The sequence below is a fragment of the Babylonia areolata genome, chromosome 25 (genome assembly GCF_041734735.1).
Source record: "Babylonia areolata isolate BAREFJ2019XMU chromosome 25, ASM4173473v1, whole genome shotgun sequence".
In the NCBI taxonomy this organism is placed as follows: domain Eukaryota; kingdom Metazoa; phylum Mollusca; class Gastropoda; order Neogastropoda; family Buccinidae; genus Babylonia; species Babylonia areolata.
This window is the reverse complement of record NC_134900.1, coordinates 7651780-7664975: the sequence shown is the minus strand read 5'-3', so window position 1 is coordinate 7664975 and position 13196 is coordinate 7651780. Positions and strand designations below refer to the sequence as shown.

Below are 13196 nucleotides of genomic sequence, written 5' to 3'. Positions count from 1 at the left end.
TGACATCTTCTTGCGACGAAGTATCGCAAGTTCGACTACTTGCCGTGTCAAGGAAAACAGTATTTGCTGATGTAGGTGACAGGGATCAGTGTGGGTTTTTAACTTTCCAGCGATGAGTGTCGAGGGATCCACAGCAGACTGGGCGCAACTTGTCTGTGTGACTGACACGGACACTCCACCTTACCTGATCGCAAAAGATAAATTTACGATCGGACGTGCTCGAGGTACGATATGATATTGATAGTCGTGCCCGGTTATGACCATCAGAACAGCATAAGAGGCAACTGCTGTCACGACTATCTGGGCTTAGAATTTGATTATAGTGGAGAGTGTCTTTTCCTAGTTACACCCTCACTCTCTCGGCAAAGAGGGTTTTAGGACAGTCGGCGTTGGGATGGTTCCCAAAGGCCAGCTATTCCCCCAAGGCTGCAGCACTAAGAGCCAGTGCAATCTTGTCTCCTAGTTTGATAGTCATAGTCCTTCACAAAAGACTGAGCTGTAAATGACTTCCTATTGCATACAGATCTCTGTTACTGAAAAAACGCACCAGACACTAACAGCAAAGGAACAATAAGTTTCCATATCAGGAAACAAAATTCCCTGGCATTGAACTGGTTAAAGATACAATTTTCAACATGGACCAAAGCTAAGCTCCAATACTAAATTACATAGATAAGCATGCCTGCATACAGATAAACTGACTTAAAGTTATACACATGCACACATAGTGAATTAGAAAAAAAACAAAAATGAATATTTCACTCTCATGTTGTTCTCTTTATGTTTTGAGTGACGTGACATTGATTGATGTGACTCTGCCCTGCTGTACTGTACAGGCTGTGACATTAGCCATGAAAACAACAAACTGGTGTCAGGGTCCCACTGCTACATCCTGCGTGACGAGTCGGGTAAAGTGTGGCTGTATGACACCAGGTAAGCTTTCATCATCGTGTCATCATCATCAATATATTCTTACTAATCATAGTTTACAGTTTTAGTTCCAAGGTGATATCAAAGCATGTGGATAGACACTATGTTACACCACATATATACTGAAGGGAGTGGTAGGGTTGTGGGGTGGAGGGGGATGGTGTGGGGGTGGAGGTGCCTGACCAATGCATGAAATTTAACATGCTGTTCAGGTCTTGACCAGCCCAGTTGGTACAGAAGAGGGGTAGAAAACACCGTTTATGTGGAAATGTTTAAAGTTGAAAGATAATACTTGCAGACATGCATGTAAGCTTCGACTTCTCCCATAATCACAGCACTGCACAGAACTGTTCTTTAGATTACACCAGGTCTCGCAGTTGTGTGTCAAAATCAGGGTGCAAACACATACACAAAGCCAGAATCAAGAGCCTAAGTCAAAGGGGGCAGAGAAAAAGAGGGAGGCAGAGAGACAATGCAGAAGGAACGCATCCGAGTACAAAGAGTCATTTTTTTCCCATGTGTGCTGTATGCATGCTGACCCTGTTTTAGTGTGTGTGTTTATTCTGAAAGACTACTACCCAGACCACCACTCATGGCTTTTCTTTCTGTCTTCTTTTCTGCCTTGCTGGTCCATTCATTTGTGTTTTTACTAAAAAGTTTAGTACATTTTTTGTGTTTTTAGTATTTGATAATTGGGCATTGTTGTGTTCTTCTTCTTCTTCTTTTTTATATCTGGTATGTACGAGATGCCCATTTGTAAGTTTTTGGCTCTGTATGCCTCTTAGTCTTACTCTGTATAATTTCATCAATATTTATAATGATGTTTGTGTTCAGTTTGTTTTTAAAGTTAATGTTCTGGAGAAAAATCGACAGACTGATCAATATCTGAGGCATATCTTAGGTTTTATTTCCATGAATGAAGACTGTTCTTATGCCTAACAGTAATTTTGTTTCCCATGCTTTTGTTGTTTTGTTTTTCTTCCTTATTAGGAGAGGTTCCCTGGGATTGCTATTTGCAGTTTTTCAACCCTGATGAATGCATGTGTGGTCAGCTGGGTAATGAGCAACAAAGAGATGAAATCTGTTGTGGAACACCAAGTCCAAAGTAGTCAGATTATTGCAGTGTAGGCCTCACTGACCTCAAACTTTTTTCTTCATGACTAATTTAGAAACTGAGGGTTTTTTTTTCTGTAAAAGAATCGATGAATTAATTGTTGTTGAAAGTCTGTGTGTTGTAATAATATGTAAGTGCTTTCTGTTACATTTACAGTACAAACGGTACTTTGTTAAACTCCAAGACCAAGTTGTCAAAAGGAGAGGTAAGGTGGTTTCACACACATCCTTTTTTTCAGAAAACTTTTTTTTTTTTTTAAACTATCAGTCATTGTACTGGTGTGTGTGTGTGTGTGTGTGTGTGTGTGTGAAACAATGAATCAGTATACTTTGTGTGTGTGAATGTGTTTGACTTTGAGCATATAAAATTGGAGTTTGTCTGTTAGTGAAGAGGCTATAGCTTATAAATTATATAGTTATATGTAATTATATATGAATCTATACACTGTTTGTGAAACTATAGATACAAAAAGACATTGTACAATGATATTTTGTTAACCTGCTTTAAAAGTCAAGCCATGTAAACTGATGATGGTGCGAGTGTTGTTGTTTTTCCAGTTTGAGTAAATGAGTACATTTTCCTGTTTGAAATATATTATTCAATTTATTATTTTGAATTACATTTTTGTCACAATACAGATTTCTCTGTGTGAATTTGGGCTGTTGTACCCAGGTACAGCCTGTCTCCACAATGCAGCACCATGCATGTTTTTCTCTTCTTTTTTTTTCTGTAGGTGTTTGCTTTTCTATCAAGGTGGATTTTTCTACATTCACAACTCTTTTATTGCTGTGGGTTCTTTTACATGCAGTGAGTGCATGGCATGGAATATCAGTTTATCTTCTCTTCTGAAAGACTAGTTCCCAAACCACCCTTCAATGTTCAGTGGAGGGAGGGGAGTAAAACTCCCAGTCTGTATACAGCTTCCTTTCTTGCTGTATACTGGCATGCCAGTGTGGCACATAATGGAGTTTGGCTGCCTGAGCAAGTTCGTCACAATTTTTCAGCAGTATCATGATGGCATGATGGTGAAAGTTTGAATGATGGTGATGAGTGAAGCCTTTCCAGTGACAAATGGTGTGAAGCAAGGATGTGATCTTGCCCCTACACTCTTCAGATTGGTCTTCTCTGCTATACTGAATGATGCCTTCTGCAATTGCCAGGATGGTATAAACATAAGATACAGGACTGATGGTGGGCTATTCAACCTCTGGCACCTGCACGCCAGTATAAAGGGTAAAGGAGACCATCACCAGAATCATCTTATTCACAGATGATGCACCCTCAATGCCACCACGGAGCCAAATATACAGTGAGAAATGGACTGTGACAACTTTGGTCTCACAGTTAGCAGCAAAAAGACGGAAGTTATGCACCAGCCCAAACCCAGAAAGCTTTACCAGGAACCATACATTACAGTAAAGGGGCAGAAGCTACAGGCAGTCGACAACTTTACCTGTCTGGGCAGTGCTCTTATCGTGAGTGGTGAACATTGATACTCAGCAACAGAATTGTCAAAGCCAGTGCCACCTTAGGGAGACACACTAAACAGCTCAACCACTTCCACTTGAACTGCAGCAGCAGACTTCTCCACATGGCAGGACAAATTCCCGGACATGGAGGTCTTGGAATGGGCTAGCTTCCACAGTGTCTACACCCTCCTACAGAAAGCCCAAGCATGATGGGCTGGCCATGTCGTCAAAATGTCTGACAGTCAACTGCCGTAGCAGCTGCTGTATGGTTAGCTGAGCCAGGCCAAGCGCTCAGTTCGGGGGCAGAAGAAATGTTTCAAAGACTGCCTCAAATTCTCCCTCAGAGACTTCAACATCGATCCCAGTAGCTGGGAATCGCTTGCTCTGGACTGCCCAACCTGTGGAAACAAGATCACTAGAGGAGTGTAAGCAGCAGAAAACAGACGCACCACAAAGGCTCAGAGGAAACACACCACATGTAAGGCACGAGCTACCTCCACTTCCACTGCAGCACCACCTACCCATGTGTCCCACATGCGGGCGAGCTTTCCAGGCTCATGGCCTCAAATTATGGTGCTTAGAGCCTCGCCAACAACCATAGCCTCACCAGTCACCTCCAGACCCACAGTCACAGATCTTCCATCTGACGCTGAAGTCGTGGTCAGCTTTGAATCCAAAGGATGAACAACAGTCAAGAAAATTACCACTGGGACATTGTTCCAGACATACCATTATATGTACAATCTGTTAGTACAATCAAAAGTTTATATGTATGTGTGCTTTGATTCGATACTTTATTTTAGTTATTGTTTGATCAAATAAATGCAATACTTTGAGATGGCAGCTCAGTATTGAACTGTGTGCAGTGCCGGGAGCTAGAACATGGTGACGAGTTCTTTGTGGTTCACAAGAAGGATGATGAGGATGTCAGTAAGTGCTCCATTTTGACATTTTTTTTCCCTTCTTCTCTGTCACTTTGTTGTCAGGGCTTAATTCATCAAGCGTCCATTTGCTAAAAATTGTCGCTTTTTTCTTCAGAACTGGTTCATTTTGTCCGCATGACTGATTACCTGTGTTGTTCAAGGGATACAATATATTTATCATTTTGTGATGTTTCTGAGAGCAAGCTGCTGCTTGTATCCTTTTTGGTCTCACTTAATCCTTTGAGCCCTGACCACCGCTTTACCGGTGGTGGGGAGGGGTGGCATAATGCCTGGCCACCGGTTGAGCGGTGCATAAACACTTGTGTCGTGTTTTGCTATTGGTTGACTTATATTGAAGAGCCAATCAGAAAAACCGTAATATTCTGACGTCAGCGAATGTAGTACCAACATTGCCGCGCCTTTTCACTGTGTTTTGTGCATGTGCTTTGGATAAAAAAGATCGATTTCTACCATGAAGCGTGCAGAGTCTCAACCTGACACGCCTCCTTTGATCAACTGATTCTGCATGCTCAGATTCATTTTCAACATCACTATCTGTAGCAAAATCATCCGATTCGAATTCCACCTCACTATCAGAGTAATCATTGTCATACTCTACTTCCGATAAATCATCAAGCATATCAATTACTTGCTGCATTGTGTACAGTTGTTTTCTCGCACGTTTTGTCCCTGATTTCTGCCCTGACGGGCCAGGTTGAGACTCTGCACGCTTCAAGTGTTTACGCACTGCTCAACCGGTGACTGGGCATTATGTCATTTTTCTCTGCCACCAGTAAAGCGGTGGTCAGGGCTCAAAGGGTTTAATACCAATTATTTGCAAATTTTGGCTCAGGAGCTCAGGCAGAAGGGTTAAAATTGCTCAGGAACTCAGGGCTCAAAGGGTTAAGGAACATTCATCAGTGTTATTTGCTGTGTTCCGTTTTTGCACCCTCACTGTACCTACTTATCAACAGATAAAGAATACAACTACAAAAGTTAGAATTTGTTCTTTTTTGTGTGAGAGTTTGCCAAAGTCTACTCATCTTTCTCATCCATGAACTGCAACATCAGTAAACTGGTATTTTCTTTCTGCACCCTCTGTACAGTTATTTATCATAGAGCCCAGTAAAGTAATAAAGAATATTCAAAAAATGCTCTGTGGAAAAGCACAAATACTGTTCATCTGTGCCAGATACAGTCCCAAAATGTTTGTGCAGACATTGGCTATGTGTTCCAAGACCTTGCTCGCCTTAAGGAAGAGGAAGAGCAGGACGACTCGGGAGAGCTTGAGAACACTTTGGAGTATGAAAGTGCACCTCATGTTGATGCCACCCTCTTAGGTTGGTGTGTTGTTTTGACTTGTTTTATCATTACACATCAGATTTAACACAAACATAATCAATGGAACCCTACAGACATAAACATGTATTGATATAACTGGACATCCACATGTTCAAAACACCTTTGAAAATATTATGGTCAAGAAAATCTGAAAAACATCTCTTAAACTATCTGTGTACACACACACTCACGATTGTGTATGGTGTATGTGCATGTGTGTGATTTGTATTTATGCTATGTGCTCAAAGGCATCAACAACCGCCTAATGACACTTCAGTTCCCACTCTCAAACAAGAAGAGTGCAACACTGATTAGTGCCTACGCTCCCACCATGACCAACCCAGATGATATTAAAGACCAGTTCTATGAAGAACTCAGTGCCCTCGTATCAGCAGTCCCACAGAGAAGCTCATTGTTCTCGGGGACTTCAATGCCAGGGAAGGGACAGACTACCAAACCTGGGAAGGGATCATTGGAAGACACGGCACTGGCAAGTGTAACAGCAATGGCCTTCTGCTCCTCAAGATGTGTGCCACACATGACCTTGTCATCACCAACATCCTGTTCTGTCTACACACCTGCAAGAAGACATCATGGATACACCCTTGCTTGAGGCACTGGCATCTTATAGACTATGTCATCACCAGGAAGAGGGACAGGCTGGACGTCAGATTGACGAGAGCCATGTGTGGTGCTGACTGTTGCTCCGAGCACCACTTCATTGTGTCCAAGTTCAGGCTTTGCATTCTGCCCATGAGAAGACCCCAAAGTCATAAGACTGCAAAGAGGCTGAATGTCTCCCAGCTGAAAAGCAGCAAGGTTGCAGAAGAACTGGCCTATGACCTTGAAGGCAGACTGCCAGACACACCACAGGAAGATGGGACCGGCATTGAGGAAAAGAGGATGGCCTTCAGAGATGTTGTCTACACTACTGCCCTCAAACATATCAGACCAGCAACACGAAGAAACCAAGACTGATTCAATGAAAATGATGAAGAAACAGAAGCACTGGTAACAGAGAAAAATCAGCTGTTCAGAGCACATCATAACAACCCCACATCACAAGCCGAAGAAGATGCCCTTGCTAATGCAAAAAGAAAGGTGCAGAAAAAAACTTTGCAGGATAGCTGGTTCAGCAAGAAGGCGGATAAAATCCAGGGCTTTGCAGACAGCCATGACACAAAGCGCTTCTACAATGCACTTAGGGCTACATATGGACCCCAGTCCTCTGGCTCCTCACCCTGGCTGTATATGGACCTCACTCCTCTGGCTCCTCACCCTGGCTGTATATGGACCCCAGTCCTCTGGGACCTCACCCTGGCTGTATATGGACCCCAGTCCTCTGGCTCCTCACCCTGGCTGTATATGGACCCCAGTCCTCTGACTCCTCACCCTGGCTGTATATGGACCCCAGTCCTCTGGCTCCTCACCCTGTCTGTATATGGACCTCAGTCCTCTGGCTCCTCACCCTGGCTGTATATGGACCCCAGTCCTCTGGCTCCACACCCTGTCTGTATATGGACCCCAGTCCTCTGGCTCCTCACCCTGGCTGTATATGGACCCCAGTCCTCTGACTCCTCACCCTGGCTGTATATGGACCCCAGTCCTCTGGCTCCTCACCCTGGCTGTATATGGACCCCAGTCCTCTGACTCCTCACCCTGGCTGTATATGGACCCCAGTCCTCTGGCTCCTCACCCCTCCTCATTGCAGATGGGACACAGTTGCTGACATAGAGGAAGCAGATTCTGGAGTGGTGGTCTGAGCACATCCTCAACCATCCAGCCAACATCAACGATAGAGATCAATGAGGACCTCAACACCACCCCACAGAAGATGAAGGCAGTGAAGCAACACTCCAGTGGCAAAGCGCCAGGATCCAATGCAATCCCTGCTGAGGTATACAAAGCAGGAGGCCCTGCCATGAAGTAAAGCTGACTGAACTCTTCCAGTCCATGTGGAACGAGGGACAGATACTGCAACAGCTGAAAGATGCCAGCATAGTCCACATCTGGCAACCACCAGTCTTGTGACTACCACCGAGGCATCTCCCTCTTGTCTATTGCTGGGAAGATTCTGGCCTGTGTCCTGCTCAACCGCCTTCTCCAGCATCTTGAGCAAGGTCTCCTCCCAGAGAACCCGTACAGCTTCCGTGCTGAACGTGGGACTGCAGACATGATTCTTGCTGCACGCCAACTCTAGGAAAAATGCCAGGAGCAACACAGTTACCACTTCATGACCTTTGTCGATCTGACCAAGGCTTTCAATACGGTCAGCAGAAAAGGCTTGTGGAAGATCATGAAGTTTGGCTACCCCAGCAAGTTCATCACAATCATCTGGCAGTTCCACAACGGCATGATAGTGAAAGTTCTGGATGACGGAAACAAGTCAGAAGCCTTCCCAGTGACAAACAATTTCAAACAATGCTGTGTTGTCACCCAGACTCTGACTGCAAAAATGGAATACACGTCAGGTACAGGACTGACGGGGTTATGTACCAGCCTGCCACAGGAAAGCCATACCAGGAGCCGTGCATCACAGTTAACGGGCAGAACCTTCAGGCAGTTGACAGCTTCACCTACCTGGGCAGCACGCTCTCACTCAGTGAACATAGACGATGAGGTCAACAACAGGATCGCCAAAGCCAGTGCCGCCTTTGGGAGACTCTGAGAACATCAGGGAGTGGAGAGGACTCAGCTCTACTACCAAGCTGAAGGTCTACTGTGCTGAGGTCCTTATAATCCTCCTTTATGCCAGTGAGACCTGGACTGTCTACAGCAGACATGCCAAACAGCTCAATCGCTTCCACCTGAGCTGTCTCAGCAGACTCCTCCACATCAGGTGGCAGGACAAAGCCCCTGACATGGAAGTCCTGGAACGAGCTGGCCTCTGCAGTGTCTAAACCCTTCTGCAGAATGTCCAAGCCAGGTGGGCTGGACATGTGGTTAGAATGCCAGACAGCCGATTGCCTAAGCAGCTTCTGTACGGAAAACTGGGTCAGGGCAAGTGCTCAGTTGGAGGGCAGAAGAAACTCTACAAAGACTCCCTCAAAGAGTCTGTCAAGGACCTGGATATTGACATCAACACATGGGAGACGTTTGCTCTGGACTGTCCAGCTTGGCGCATTAAGCTCAACACAGGAGCCTGTGCAGCTGAAGCCAGGAGCATCACCGTGGCACAACTAAAGCGTGCTGTGCGCAAGGCTCGAGCAGCATCCACTGCCACTACAGCACCCACTCGCTTGTGTCCCACATGTGGGCAAGCGTTCAGGGCCTGGATTGGCCTCATCAATCACCTCTGGACTTACAGCCACCAGTCTTTCATCTGGTTCATGAAACCATGGTCATCTTTGAATCCGAAGGATGAACATCATGTGCTCCAACATATGAATAAATCTAGATGCAAGCTTGTAATGGAACACTGTTATTTTAGACTGCACATTCGGAGCTGTCTCTTCTGACTGCAGAATATTGTGTTGTCTCTCTCCTTGTCTTGTGTGTTATGATAATGTATGCTTTTTCCGTTAACGAAATGGATAAAGATTATTTTTTAACAAGCCATTTTTTTTGTTAAGTGAATGTTCAGCTTTGTCAAATATCGCTCCTGTACACCTCTTTTTTGTTGTTTTTTCTGATAAATGTTCGTTTTGTGTGTGATGTTCAGACGACAGCATTAACCAGGTGTGTGTGATGTTCAGACGACAGCATTAACCAGGTGGATGGAGGAGAGAGGAGATCAGCTGTGAAGCGTAAACAGACACCCCAAGTGAGTGGATGACCCTCTGTACAGGTAGCTCTCTGCTCTGTGCACTGCACACACCTAGGGCTATGTTCACAGTAATCCCAGTCAGTTGCTGTAAACCAGTTGCGGTCAGCTTGGCACAGCAACACTTTTCAGTCAGACACAGCCAGTTGCTGCTAGCTAGAAACACAGCAATCTACAGACGCAAGAAATGAATAGTACTGTTGTGGATTCTAAAACTTAAAAGATTGAAACCAAACTCTTGTCAATAATGTGTTCACAACCAAACTCTTGTCAATAATGTGTTGACCCCATTAATCACAATCACAGTGCACACACACAGAATACCACCATTTAATGCCCCAGGTGATGCACAATCCACAGATGTGCATGGAATACGTAAGAATGCGATCTGATACTTTTCAAAATATGCAAGACCAATGTACAGAAGATTTGACACAAAGCAGTCAACAAATTTTAATCTTCTTTGTTACATATATTAACTAATCTTTTGTGCACAGCAATAAGTTTTTCTTCATCCATGATGAATCAGAGTGATTCACACAGCTGCTATCATTAAAAGTTCAGTCCCGCAGACCAGCCAGCCATCTGCACACACCACAAAGAAAAAAGCTGGCTGGTGCTGTCTTGTGATGACTGGTGGCCAGTGTGAACATTTATCAACAGCAGGAAAGAGTAAAATGACACGCACACAACTCCTGGCCAACAGCTGTCCACAACTGACTGGGCTTAGTATGAACGTAGCCTTGTGCAGGATTTGTACTTTTGATGTTATTGACTGTTCTGTGTGTGTGGAGTTTTAGGTACTGTTTAAAAAAAAAAATTAAAAAGATTTAAAAAAAAAAAGAAGCTTTTTACATTTGTGCCAAATTTTCAGAAATTCTTGTTGTTGTCATTACTACAATAGCACTTCTTTTTTTTTTTTTTTTTAATCATTTTCAGAACATTTTCTTACTTTTTTTTTTCTTTCTTAATAAGGGAGGTTTCAGAATAAACCATGGTAACACTGTGGAGTGACATGAGAACAAATGTTCGACTGTGTTGTATGTAATCTTGTTACTTTATACTGGTGTACAATAGATGTAGTTATTATATAGTGGCTCTTAGCTTTGTATGGTGAGTTCAAGTGCTGTTGAACTTATGACACATTATGCTGTATAGAAAGTGAAAGTGGTGTAGTCATGAAATGTTGGCTCTTAGTACTCAATAATAGGTGTCACTATTACATGTTAGCACTTACTGCTGTTACTGCTGTATATGTGCAAGTGCTATTCCACATGGTACAATGGTACTTTATGCTGTATAGTATGAATGGATGATGTATGATTATAAAATGGCACTAACTGATATACAAACGTTGTAGCCATTATATGATGGCTTGAAGTGCTGAATAATAGGTGCAAGTACCCTAGTCATGATTACAAAGGCTTTTACTGCTGTATTTGTGGTTTAAATGCCATGAACATCACATATCATCACATTGTTTTTCCTTTACTGCTGCACTATAAGCACTAGTACTGAGGTCATTGATTATAACCAGTTTAAGTGCCATAGCCATCACATATCGCAATACTGTTTCATCCCATAATGATGGAATCCTTCCCCATCAAAAGCAGATACAGTAGTCAGAATTATTACTGTGCTGTATAACCGATTTAAGTGCCACAGTCATGACATATCGCTAAAGTTTCCCCCCATAAACAGACATAACCCTTCCCCATCAAAAGCAGATGGCGTAGTCATGATTATAAAGGCACTTAGTGCTGTATATCTGAATTAAGTGCCACAGTCATGAAATATCACTGTGGTTTTCCCCAATGAAAAGAAATAACCCTTCCCCATCAAAAGCAGATGAGATAGTCATTATAAAGGCGATTAGTGCTGCATAACTGATTATAGTACCATAACCATCACATATCACAGTATTGTTTGGTTTTATAGTGCCATAACCATCACATATCACAATACTGTTTGGTTTTATAGTACCATAACCATCACATATCACAATACTGTTTGGTTTTATAGTACCATAACCATCACATATCACAATATTGTTTGGTTTTATAGTGCCATAACTATCACATATCACAATACTGTTTGGTTTTATAGCGCCATAACCATCACAAATCACAATACTGTTTGGTTTTATAGTGCCATAACCATCACAAAACACAATACCACAACCGTCACATATCACAATACTGTTTGGTTTTATAGCGCCATAACCATCACAAATCACAATACTGTTTGGGTTTTTTTACCCACAAAAGATGTAACCCTGCCATATCGAAACTAGACAGTTGTTGTCCTGCGTGTTCTGACAGGCTGGTGTGGATGCTGGCCCCTCCAACAAACGCCTCAAAGCCGGCCAGCCTGAAGCAGTTTCCAGCTCTGAAGTCTCTCCAGCCTCTGCTGCCGACGCCACACCCACTGCTGACACTGCCACAGCCACTGCTGACACTGCCACAGCAAGGAACGACAGTAGTGGATGTCAAGCAGCCACAGAACTGACCAAGGCTGAAGGGAAACAGGCCCAGAAGGAAGGGGGTGGGAAGGAAGAAGGGAGAGAGGAGGAGGAAGCAAGGACAGCAACAAAGTCCACATTGGGAGGAGGAGAAGGAGGAGGAGAGGGAAAAGGGGAGAAACAGGACGACGATGCATTTGCAGAGACGCTGACGTGCATCATTTGCCAGGAACTTCTCTACGACTGCGTCAGGTGAGATATCAACAGGTGTGATGTCTTGTGTGTTTGGTTGGTCAGCTGGTCTTTGATTGGTTGGTTTGAGACTGATGCACAGACTGCTTATATACATGAAAAAAATTGTCTAATTATGTATAGAATCTATGTGTATGACTGGCTCTTTTAAATGTGTGCATTTTGTGTTGTGTGCAGTCTGCAGCCATGTATGCACTCGTTCTGCGCTGGGTGTTACTCGGAGTGGATGGCCCACTCACCTGAATGTCCTTCGGTAAGTCTGGCTATCTTTCTACTGTCCTGGTTGAGATGCTGTGTTAAGGTGTTTGTGGAAATCATTGACGAATGATTGAACTTGTGTGTTCTTGAGGTTAAAAGTTGGTGAAGGTTTTGCAGAGGGATGTGACTGTGAGGGACCTGAAAGGTTTTTTTTTTTGTTATTTCTAATTTTCTCTGCTAATTTTCATCACTGACATGGACATTTCAGAAATTTGAGAATAGAGCTTTCTATAGATACTTTTGTTATTATCTGTCATTGAAATAACACCTCTATTTTAAAAATAAATAAAATGATTTGAAAGAATATTATTTGGTTAAAAAAAAAATTCTTTGTTTTAACAACATTTGGTCCTACATTGGCTGTTATGTTTCCTGTCCAAATAACAGCATCGCCTTTTGCAAAATGTCACTGCTATGAGAGCTGTTGGGCTGTTGGCACACTGATCCGGGTGGATGTGGCTCGATGTTTTGATATAGCAGGACAGGTTGAATGCTGTGATGATAAGTCCAAGAATTCCTGTCCTTTTTGATGTCTTGACCCATTGTGTTTGACAGGGACGGTTCTCCAGTGTGTAGAAAGCAGGCCATGTCAGCAGCTCTGCAGTGTGTCAGCAACTCTCCAGTGTGTAGAAAGCAAGCCATGTCAGCAACTCTCCAGTGTGTAGAAAGCAAGCCATGTCAGCAA

The 13196-nt window shown here is 43.4% G+C and overlaps 1 protein-coding gene across 2 annotated transcripts in view; it reads left to right on the top strand.

The window, feature by feature from the left end:
* Positions 1-5: 5 nt before the first annotated feature.
* LOC143299760 (E3 ubiquitin-protein ligase CHFR-like) overlaps positions 6-13196 on the top strand; it is a 36440-nt gene continuing 23249 nt past the window's right edge. For both annotated transcript variants that reach the window (XR_013057563.1, XM_076613156.1), the window contains exons 1-8: positions 6-224; positions 837-933; positions 2201-2249; positions 4380-4443; positions 5654-5776; positions 9473-9540; positions 11862-12253; positions 12431-12506. Coding sequence is in view for 1 of the 2 variants with exons in the window: in XM_076613156.1 (XP_076469271.1) it covers positions 113-224; positions 837-933; positions 2201-2249; positions 4380-4443; positions 5654-5776; positions 9473-9540; positions 11862-12253; positions 12431-12506 (981 nt within the window). In the remaining variant the exon portion in view is untranslated. The remainder of the gene's footprint in view (positions 225-836; positions 934-2200; positions 2250-4379; positions 4444-5653; positions 5777-9472; positions 9541-11861; positions 12254-12430; positions 12507-13196) is intronic.